The following is an 11,130-nucleotide window of genomic DNA, read 5'->3' as shown; positions in this document are numbered from 1 at the left end:
CGCCCCGGGACCCCGGGAGCGGCTGCTCCGCTGCTGGCTGGCGGGATGTGGCACCGCTCCTCTCGGCAGCTCGATCTCCTAGGCCATACATCTCTTACGGCAGCGTCATTAGCTCTATCAACCAAAACCATCATTAGAAAAAAATAAATTGAGATTTGACGACACTTTCTTCGTAAGAAAACGCCATTAATCCTTACATCTCCTGTTGTTTTAATGAGTTCCCCGTTGCCTGAGACTGGTGGTGTGTGAGGTACCCAAAGCATGGCTTTTGGCCATTTATCTTTCTAAAATATTGCCATTTATTATGAGGTTCTGAGGACTGGAATGGTGCTCTGTTCCAAAACTTGTAAAGAAACACTACAGGTAGCTGAAATAGTTGCTACCTTTGGTTCAAGTAGGATGGCACCTGGTTAATATTTGCACCAGCTGTTGATGAGGTGAGGTATTTCACTGCCTTTGTAAGAAGCAGATACACATTTCCACTTCTCTTGAGTTCAGAAAACAAATATTTAGTTAATAGTGCTCATATTTCTGAATCATGAGTAAGTTTTAGCACCCTTCCCCAGTATTAGCCTATTCTGGTGTTGCTGGAGTCTTTGAATTTTTTGCGAGCATGGGTAAGTACATTCACGTGTACTTTCACAACTCCTTCAGCACGATGCTTTGTAGTAGGCTATTAAAAAAATTCGAAGATTGACCTTCTATGGGTCGGAAACTGACTAAAAAGGAGAACAAAAGTTGAACACAGGGCTAACTTTTCCTCCTACCAGTAGGTTATCTCAAGTCTCCGTATGCTTTATGTATTTCTTAATAATTTGGAAGGGGGAAGTGACGTCGTCAGAACTAAGGAAGAGGGCTTTGAAGAACTGCAAGGAAATACAGATCATTTAAGTGAACAGACACATAGTGGCAAACGAAAAGCAAAATAATACACAATGGAGGGAGGAATGGGAATTCTTCACATTAGTTCTGCATTAATTGGATCAGTCTAGGAAGGGACTTGAGCTTCCGTGTGGAACTGGCAAGGAAGATGATACCTTGGAGTGCAGCTGCAGGCAGAAAATGGACCAAATATTAGCTTGTTGAGCTAACATAGTTTGAATACTGTCATGTTTTGCATCAAAACTACCGTGGCCTTATCTGAAATGTTGTTTACTGTACAGATTGTCATGTGTCTTCAGTTTGTGATACTGATTCTGCATTGTCCAGTGTCCTCACCAATGATACGAAGATACATATTGCTGAGCCAGACAGTACCTGTGTTTTCCTCATAGGGCATATTGTTGTTTGCAGGAAAATATGAGTCTGATTAAAGAAATTAATGACTTGCGGCAAGAACTGAACGACGCCCACGCCCAGGTACACGACCTTCGGTCAACGCTAAGATTAACAAAGAGAAAACAAACAATTCAAGACACAGGTGAATAATGCTTCTTGTATGTTTTCCATATTGTCAGTACTCATTCCAGAAGCCCTTTTTGTCCTTGGTGAACAATTCTGTTACTGTCTCCATATCATTCCAGCTTGTCTGCCTGGTGGTATCTGCTATATCGTAATGTTAATTGTAAAAGCTCCTAAATACTGCAGAACCTTACTTTTTAGCTCTACTGCTTCAGCCCTGAGACATGCCTTTCCTTGTTCATGCCGAAGAATTCTGCGAGCTGGACCTTTGTTACTCTGCTCTACCATTCTGATTTTATCTTCTAGCTCCCTCCAGTGAACCACTGTCCAGCCCAGCTGTCCTAAGGTTGAATGCAGAGCAGGAAAGTGAGAAAATCATAGAAATGCAGCATCTAGAAATTGAATACCTGCGAGGCCAAATCAAGGAGAAGGGACAAGTCCTTGCAGCTGAGCCTGCCTCAGTCAGAGATCTTCCTAAGCTGAGTCTGGAAACAAGCCACAAGACAGAGCAACAGTGACCTGGTTCAAGGATGCTTTATATTGTTACATTTTCCTGGAATGATCAGAAATGCAACAGCATTCTCTTACATGAGAAGCATTTGTGCAGCACTCACTGCTCTGAACACAAGACAGCAACCTTCAGTCGCTTACGCTTTCTTAGAATCTTCCCTTTGTGTGAGTCCTAGGAGCCAAGAGAAAAAAAATAAATTTGTGTTAGTGCAAGACTGATGTTTGTGCCTTCATGCTAGGGCAGGTATGCACCTTTCTCTTGAAAAATACCATGTCCTAGTTCAGAAGAGCTGGTCAAACTCTGTAAGCCTTTTCTGCTAGAATTGCAATTTGGTGTCACTGTGCTACAAATACCAATATCAGCCTTTTATTTTCCAGTATTGAATTGCCTATGTCCATACGGAGGCAGATGTCAGTGTTATTCCAAGCAGGTATCCAGTCGCAGACTAAAAATCAGTTACCATGTGGGCACAACCTTTGACTAGTGTTCATGCCCATGCTCAAGCTTCTGTCTCATTCGTTACAATCATTTCTGCTGGACAAAAAGGCAGTTTCAGACTCCAAAACTGAGAATAAAGTTCAAACCTGATATCATAGCTCTCATATAATTTTGATAAATTAATCTTTGCTTGTCTTTTTTTTCCCAACATCTGCAATCCCTTTGTTCATTTTTTTTGTGAAATTCTGAAAAATCACTCTGCAAAGTGCATTTTCTTTAATAACGAGGGGGGAAAAAAGTAATTTTTTCATCCTTTGTTGTCAGTGCATGATGCATTGTCTCACTGAAGAATGCTTCACATGCATCAGAAGTTTAAGCTACTGATGGAGCATGGAACTACATGGTATTATAACAGCCAGTACATCACTGTTTCCATTTCCTACCCTGAATTGTAGAGAACTGATGAGTGCTTTCTACATACTACTCATAATATACAGAAGATGGTGGTGCCAAGGCTGGGTAATGTGTAGGCTCTATTACCGTTAGGGATGCCAGACTCATTTCTAGGCTACGACCATGGCAAAACAAATGGTTCCACGAGGTCCTGTGACGTGGGAGACTTCAACTGAGTACTTTGTCCATGAATGTGGAATTAAGTTTCTTTATAGTCTAAATTTTTTTCATTTTGCAGCTTTAACTCATGTGAAGCGTAGATTTCACAGGAACAAAAGGAAGACGTTACGATGGAACCGGTCTGTTAGTATGCGAGCTCAACACCCTTTCTTCCTCCCCCACTCCCCATATAATCATCTTGATGCTTCCTGTACAGAAGGAGGATGTAATTAATGTAATTAGTAAATATTTTAGAAACTAGTTCCCTCTTAAATTTTCAGAACACACCCATTTTAATTTGCTAGGCTCCCAAGTGGTATAATTTTCCCCTCTCTCCGTCAGAATAAATTGAGTAGTAGAAGCCACTACTTTAATAAATGTGGTTTAGAGAAATGGAATCAATCTTTCTGTCCTAATATGAGAAAGAAGCATGTACAGGTAAAGAATGATTTCTAAGTGGTGATCAATATGCTTAAAAATATGCGCGTATGTCACTCTCATTAGAAAGATTTTAAAGGCAGTACAAGGCCTGTCAGATGAAGCCTGGGTAGACAGTTGGCAAACCACATTCAAGAGGATTTTGAACTTGATCTTAGTGGCTAAGAGCCAGCTAAAATATTTGTAAGGGAATCATTGAAAGTCAGACACAGGACAATGTTGCCACTGAGATTATCAGAGACCTGCTGGAACAAAGTCAGATGTACAAGCCCTTTATATTCTGGGAAAACTCTGCTAAGGTCAATCTCACACATACGTCCTGTAGAAATGTTTTCAGAATTAGGTTGTAACTGGATTATGGTTTTGTATGTAATGATCTTTCGAATTCTCTCAGGGTGCAAAGGCACTTTCTGCTTTCATCCTCCCTTGGTCTGCGTTATCTGTTTCTCTTCTCGGTACCGCTCTAAAGGGGCTGGTAAGCATCTCATGCTCTTAGGAAGTTACAGGTCACTTTTTAAACTTAATATATGACTATCTTTAAACCTGAGTAAGGCTTCCCCTTGGGTGACGTGTTTTGTTAACTGGCCCAACTGAAGGACAAGGTTTTCCTGGGTAGGAGCAAGCTCGTTGTTCAAGGGTGTTTGTATAGAGAAATCCACCACATTTCATTTGTTGCTTTAGGTTTAGGACAACAATCATTGGACAGATGATATTTCACACGTTTCAAATATCTGTCAGATTTTACTCAGACAAATTCCTGACGCTGTCACACTAATTGGTGTCGATTGTTTAGCATCTCCTTAAGCTTCCCTTCTCATAGGCTGCTAAAAAACAAGCATGTGATTCAGTAGCTGAGCCTCCCTTTCCATTAGTCAGGCAAGAACTGTTGTTCAGTCCCGTTCTCTTCTTCCTGCATCTCCCAGGAGACTTTCCAGCTACTCAGGCTCCCAGTAGTGATTCCTTCGGCTTTCATTAAGCCCAGCCACAAAGGATGGAGCATGCACTCAATCTGGGAGTCCTATTCCCCTACTGACTTCAGTGTTCTTGCTGCTCCCTTTTCTTTTCTTGCTCTCTCAAATTTGAGTCTTTTTCTGTTTCCCTAACTCCTCTCAGAATGGTCACCCTTTTCTTTCAGTTGGATTACCAGGAAGCCAGCTCTTCTAGTTGGACTTGATGATCCCAAGGGTCTTTTCCAACCTGAATGTTTCTATGTTTCTGCAGCATTGTAGGCTTTCCTGACACCTTTGTCTCTCAGGCAGGGTGCTACTGTGGCTGCCTAGTGATGGGGAGATGGCACTACAATGACATCTTGCCTGACTCAAGTGCCTGCCTGGCCTAATACCATACAAAGATACAGTCCTGAGGTGACCAGATGGCCCTAGCCTACACAGCATAGCAGGAGCTATGGTATTATTTAATACCACATAATACCAAATACTTGCTGAATGTGTCAAATCTTCCCTAGCGCTGCCAACCTGGCTGCAGGCTTCCTCTCACCTGCTGCCTGGGAGCTGCTCCCTGGCTCTGGCACCCCTTCACAGCTCCAGCTGGGAGGAAATGAGCCACCTTCCAGGATCGGTGCGTGGCCAGATCCTGCCTGGGGAGGGAGGAGGGAGGGGTAGTGCTTGCACACCGGCGTGGCTCTGGAGCCTCTCCAAGGCCAGCAGCAGGTTTGCTGAGACGCCTCCCTGCTGGGGAATGCACCTGCCCGGGCGAGAGGTGAGGGCTTCCAGCCTATCGCTGGTGCTGCCCGCACCGCACCAGGAAGGGGAGACAGCAGGAGTACCTGGTGCTTGGCAGGCTGCTGCTGGAGGAAAGCAAGAGATTTTCCCTGTGAGCTCCCTCCTCAGCTTGATCCAGTGGAAGGAAAGCCAGGAGCGACCATTGCTGCCAGCCAGGAGCGGGAAGCAGCGCTGGGCTGTTCCGTGTGGGCTGCGCCTGCTGCAGGTGAGTGAGCAGGGAGCGCTCCTCCCTGGGAGCAAGGGGTGTGCGCGAAGGGCTGCGCTTCAAAAGCAGCTGCTGGCAGCTTTGGGGGCTGCTTCAGACGTACTTCTTAAGAGATCCTGCCCCTTGCCTCCACATCATTTCTTCCTTGTGCCACGGTGTTTCCTCTTGCCACTTAAAGCTAGGGAATTTCTTGTTCCTTTGGGACTCCCAGGCCTCCCTCAGCAGAGGCGCACCAGGACAGACTCTGTGAGGTCAGGGTGATGGATTTCTGTAACACATAGAGGAATGAGAATACGAAACTTTGTAATGGAGCATGCCTAGGCTGTCTAGCTTTCTGTAACAAGCAGCTGCACGCTCACCTTGTTATAAGCCCTCCACCATCTCTACCCCCAGAGCCTTTAGGCTTGGTGCAAAGGAAGGATTGTCCACCATCACCCAGGGCTTCCCCAGGGCTTCCCAAATGATGTCTGGTGGCAGGTGGGGCAGGTGCTTGCTTCTGGGAAGGCATTACCCCTCTGGCAGGGCAAAAAGGGTAGGCTCTCCCCAGAGGTACAGATTAGATAGCATAGGTTTGCCTGGATTTTGAGCAGACCTAGAAAGGAGGAGCACTGGGAACTAGTGACTGACGTAGCAGCCAAAAGAGTGTGGGTGTCTTGCTAGGGTTTTGGGTGAGACAGACAGATCCCACATAAAAGCCCCGTTATTCCCATTTCCCATGGCTTCCTCTGGCCCCACTCCTGAGCTCTCAGGAGAAGAGAGGGGGCCTTCCCACATGTCCCAGGGCAGCAGCATCCCCGCTCCCAGGGGCACAGACAAGCCTTGAGCACTACGACATTCAGAGCTTCTGATTTGCGTATTGGCAATAATTCAGGGATAAAACAGGGTACATAAGCTTCATTCTCTTTGAGCCTACTAGTGACTTAGAACTGAATAGAGTATGCTTAGGAAGCATTTTTTTCATTGAGAGGGTGGTCAAATACTGGAACGGGCTTCCTAGAGAGATGACTGAGGCCACAAGCCTGTCAGTGTTTAAGAAGCATTTGAACAATGCCCTTAACAACATGCTTTAACTTTTGGTCAGCCCTGAATTGGTCAGGCAGTTGGACTAGATGACTGTTGTAGATCCCTTCCAAGTCAAAATGAATAGAATAGAATAGAATAGAATAGAATAGAATAGAATACTTCTGTTGGAAGGGACCTACAACAGCTAAGGAGCGACCAAGTTAAAGCATATTGTTAAGGCCATTTTCCAAATGCCCCTTAAACACTGACATGCTTGGGGCATCAACCACCTCTCTAGGAAGCCTATTCCAGTGTGTGCCACCCTCCTAATAAAGAAATGCTTCCTAAAGCATTAGAAGTTGGGAAAATTACATGAAATTATGGGAAAATATTTATGCCTATTCTGGACTAGATGTTTCTGTAAGGGACAGAGTGGTAGCAAGTCCATTCCAAACAGGCTAGGGCCAGACCTGGCCTAGAAGCAAATAAGCTATGAGGGACTAGAGAAGCACAGGAAAGAGATGACTATTATCTGTTTGAGATCGTGAGGCTCTGTTGGCTCTCATCCAGATTGCTCATGCAAATAATTTTATGTGTTTTTTATGTTACAGCAGACCTTGCTGCACTCTCTCGGTCTCCATCATACTCTCAAAGTCCACATAGCTGCGTAAAACTCTTCCAAGGGTGGAAGCACTGCAGGAGTCTGTCCCACCCCCAGGCTTCCCCTCCTGAACTCTGTGGGTAAGCAATGTCTCATGGTGTACACTAGGTTTGGGGAGAGGAGGAAAATGAGGAGTATTTCAACGGCTGAGTTGTATGTGTCACTGAAATTAAAATGTCAATTAACATACAGTCCATGGCCCATCTGTCATATGTCAGACAGTCAGACATAAAAAGTCTGTAAGTCAATAAATGAATGCATATACCATTTCCAGGCGGTCAGCAGGCATGTATCTCCCAAAGATGCAGTTAGGAGTGGCCAGAAACAGTTGATGATGACCCTCAATTCCCTGTTAAAGGTTGTCAGAGTCGGGGAGGAGAAACAAACCCAATGAAAAAGGAAAAACATGAACATTTTTGTTTTCCTGCATTCCTAGTGCTTTCCTGTTCTTCCTCCCCAGCTGCCAGTCAGCAGTGGGGAAGGACAACCTGTCAATTCTTTCCTGAAATGTGACCTTCATTCATTGTGTGGCCACACTGGTCCTCACCTCTTTTTTCTCTTGCATACAAAGATGGGAGGACTGAAGGTGCTGGGTTTAGTAGTAACTAAATGGTAGAGATTAAGGCCTGTGATACACATTATCGAACTAGCTAATCTGACAGGATAACTGGCTTAAGCTCCTAAAGGGTCTATGTTATGGTCTACCCCAGACAAAGTGAGACCAGCTAGCCCAGAGAAGAGCTACAGAAGGGGCAACTGCTGTGGAAAGGCTGTCCTGCTCCCTCATGGCAGAGCAGGGATCTGCAGCCCTTCCTTTCTCTCAGTCTGATCTGGGCAAACTAATGTGCTGGATAATGCCAAGAAAGCAGATCAGCAAAGTTGCTGTGAGATCTAGTTTCATTCCTCCTGCAAGAAGTGATGGGTCACAGCCTGGGATAGGGCTGCTTTGGTCTAACATGTAAAGATGGTCACATTTTTCTTAGGAGGATGGGAGGCAATGCACCCATGCTGAGGAATGAGAAAGTAGTTATATTTAAGAAAAAAATTTACTCGTGGTGAGGATGGTTAAACACTGGCATGATGCCAGGGAGGCTGTAGATCCTCCATCCCTGGCAGTATCCAGAGCCCAAGTGGACGGGACCCTGGGTTACTCTGCTTTAAGCAGGTGGACAGGCCAGGTGCCTTTGCAAGGTCCCATCCCACTTGAATTATTCTGTGATTCTAAGAGTAAAAATACTGTTACTATCAGCACAAACTCTCACAGTCTAGAAGAACCCAAGCAAGTATAAATGCCTATAGAGCAAAAGATTATATTCCCAGAACATTTTGAAACACACACAAGGAAACATGAAGGCACACTTCAGTGAAAGCCTTTGACTCTCCAAATAATTTTTTAATAGAGGTTAATATAACACTGTGCAATATGTGCTTGTAGAGCAGCCAGATGCACTAACAGCCTTGTCTTGCTCCCTTCTGAGCAAATAAAAATGAAAACTGTTAAATTTTTTAAAGTAATGTGAGAATGTAGTGCTGTAACTTGACTTTTTGTTGCGTTTTCCCTTGTTGTGGTTTGTGCTGTTGTGGAATTTTTGCTTACTGTTTGACTCATAACTTGTGTGCACAACTCCAGTCAAGCAGCAGAAGGCCACAGACTTCGCAGTTCTCCAAGCTTTATGTTTTCTCAGTCCATAATCTCAATCTAATCTACAAACCCGATACCTACTAGACTCACCCGTTTGCTGGTAAGGAGGAGATAGGGCACCTCTGTGCTTAGAGAAGTAAAGGCAGGAGGAAGTAGTGTTCAGCACTGAGCTGGTTTGCATACGATAGGGAAATGCTCAATGTCTTCTTACCCTCTACTTTGAAAGCACCTCGTGACGTCCTCACCTTCTCAGGGACCTGTGTCCTGGGCACATGTGGACAACAGCGAGATACCTGCTGTCTCATGCAAAACCAAAGTGGGTCCCAGCAGACACAAATCAGCACACCCCAACCACAGCGGGGTTTTTTCCTCTCTAATTGATACTTTCTGATTGTTCTATCTCTAGCCAGGAGGTGCAGATCTCCCTTGGGCCTCCAGGCAAGTGTGCCCTCTGGAGCCTGAGTTTCTGTGTCCCAGCCCTCTCCCTGCCCAGGCAATTCAAGCTCCAGCAGCCGCGCAGGGGAACAGCACACAGCGCAGCTCACACAGCGCCATGGGTCCCAGGCCTGAAGGCCACAGTGGCTGCAGGCTTCCTGGACATGTGCTGCCAGCTGGCAGCATGCCCTGAGCCGCGTCCAAAGTGACCTCATGCTCCATCACAGCCGGGGAGTGACTCAGGAGGAGCTTGGCCTGACACTGTCAGGCGGTGTCTGGATCGATCACCCCCACGCTATTGTCCTCTCTCTCCCCCCCACCCCATGTTGTCACTGATGGAGGGGGATTTTGAGGCGCTTGCTGGCAGCAAAAGCATCGCCATAAGGGGATGTGGTCTGCAGAGACTGAGCACGAGAGCTGTGGGAGAAAAGATCCCTGGTGTGTGCAGAGCTGCCATGTGTGGACATGCAGAACAGGGCACAAAGACAAACAGTGTGTTTGACTTGAGCTGACGGGCTCCTGAAGAGCCTTTTCTAGCAGGCAGGGTGCTGCATGGCCTTTCTCCCACCCAGGAGAAGTGACACAGCTCTGACACAGGGGATCTGCATCAGTTCCTGTCCCTGCCAGGGGCTCCTGTGGGGCTCTGAGCAGTTACTGTGTGTGTGTGTGTGCCTGTGATGGCCGAGAGTGCATCATCCAGTCTGGGAGGTGACCAGGGAGGCTGCTTGTGGGTCTCCAGGAGGCTGGGCTTCGTTTTGAGACAAGGTGCTGTGCCAAGGGGAGCCCAGCTGAGCACAGCACCGCAGAACCTGCTTCCACCTTGCAGCTACCACTGCCCTTGCCCTGCTCCCCACCAGCAGTGAAATGCCCCAGGGATCAGCAAAGAGGAGAGAAAAACTGCAAGGTGCCAAGTCCCAGCTGCCTGGGGCTCTTTCCAGGGAAGTGCTGAGACCACTGGAGATGTAACTATCCTATTTCTGTAGGGAACTTGGGAGAGGGAACCGCTGGCAGTGTGGGGCTAGGGACAGGGCTGAGAAGATGCAGCAAGGGCAGCTCTTACTCTTCCAGCAACCGGACTGGAAGGGTTAAGCCCTGCTCCTGACCCCCACCTCCCGTCCCGATGATGTCGTTCTAGGCAGCAGAGCCAGTTGGTGACAAGAGGCTGATGCTGATGAGGGAGCATGTGAAGCCAGAGCAGTGAATGGGGCTTTATCCCAAGAGGGACCTGCCTCTGCTCCGTCCCTGCCCAGTTGCCAGCATCAGCTGCAGGCAGAGTCCTGCAGGCAGCGATGTGCCAGGAGGCTCTGAACTGCACACGGAGACTTGCCCTTGGAGGAGGCTGAGGTCCCCACACAGTGCGTGGAGGTCTCCCGGGAAGATGTGCGTGGCTGATCTGTGCTCCAGCACACGGGGCTTTTGTGAGGGACGCAGGGGAAGGTTGCAGGCCAGCCCGGAGCAACCAAGGCCCAGGGTTTAGGAGGGGATTGTTTGATACAGGGGAGCAGTGTCTTGATTAATGATATATTCTCTTCTTGACTCTTTCAGATGAAACACACAGGAAAGGAAGGACACAGCCCTGGTTGTTCTCTTATGGTGCTGCTCTGGGGATGCTCCACCATGTCCTGCAGACCTGCCTGGGAGGTGGGCTCAGCCTCAGCAGATGGACCATAGCTCTCTGGGTGGCACTGCAGCAAAAGGGAGCTCCACCGGACTCCAAAGAATGAGACAGAGGCATCTCCGCTTCAGAAATGCAGCTGCTGTCACAACCACTGCTGCCTTGACCCTCCACTTTGCTGCAAGGGTGTAGATTCATTTCTGCAACCTCCTCATCCTGCTCAGCCACTCACCATGCCAGAGCTGGCAGAGCTGAGCAGCCCTCGCACCCCTGCGGACGCGGACCACATCCAGAGGAATATCTTGGAGGAGCATGTGGAGCTCTGGTGGTTCCAGGACCCCAAGAAGTCCATCCTGTGCTATGGCATGGCTGTGGTGCTGATCCTGGCCTGCGGGATCGGGGGCATCATCCTGCTGTACAGCACTAGC

At 47.3% G+C, this 11,130-nt stretch overlaps 2 protein-coding genes across 2 annotated transcripts in view; both read left to right on the top strand.

The window, feature by feature from the left end:
• Positions 1-1,919, top strand: part of CFAP57 (cilia and flagella associated protein 57) — a gene marked incomplete at its 5' end in the record, with an annotated part of 13,737 nt that extends 11,818 nt beyond the window's left edge. Inside the window, 2 exons of the mRNA XM_009878396.1 lie at positions 1,294-1,420; positions 1,708-1,919. Coding sequence (XP_009876698.1) covers positions 1,294-1,420; positions 1,708-1,919 — 339 coding nt within the window. The remainder of the gene's footprint in view (positions 1-1,293; positions 1,421-1,707) is intronic.
• Positions 1,920-10,935: 9,016 nt separating this feature from the next.
• The window catches only part of TMEM125 (transmembrane protein 125), a 702-nt gene continuing 507 nt past the window's right edge, over positions 10,936-11,130 (top strand). The window contains exon 1 of the mRNA XM_009878393.1: positions 10,936-11,130. This exon is cut by the window's right edge and continues 507 nt beyond it. Within this exon, the coding sequence (XP_009876695.1) occupies positions 10,936-11,130 (195 nt within the window).

The sequence above is a fragment of the Apaloderma vittatum genome, unplaced genomic scaffold (assembly GCF_000703405.1).
Source record: "Apaloderma vittatum isolate BGI_N311 unplaced genomic scaffold, ASM70340v1 scaffold6661, whole genome shotgun sequence".
Classification (NCBI taxonomy): Eukaryota; Metazoa; Chordata; class Aves; order Trogoniformes; family Trogonidae; genus Apaloderma; species Apaloderma vittatum.
The sequence above is the reverse complement of the archived record's forward strand: the minus strand, read 5'-3'. Positions and strand labels throughout refer to the sequence as shown.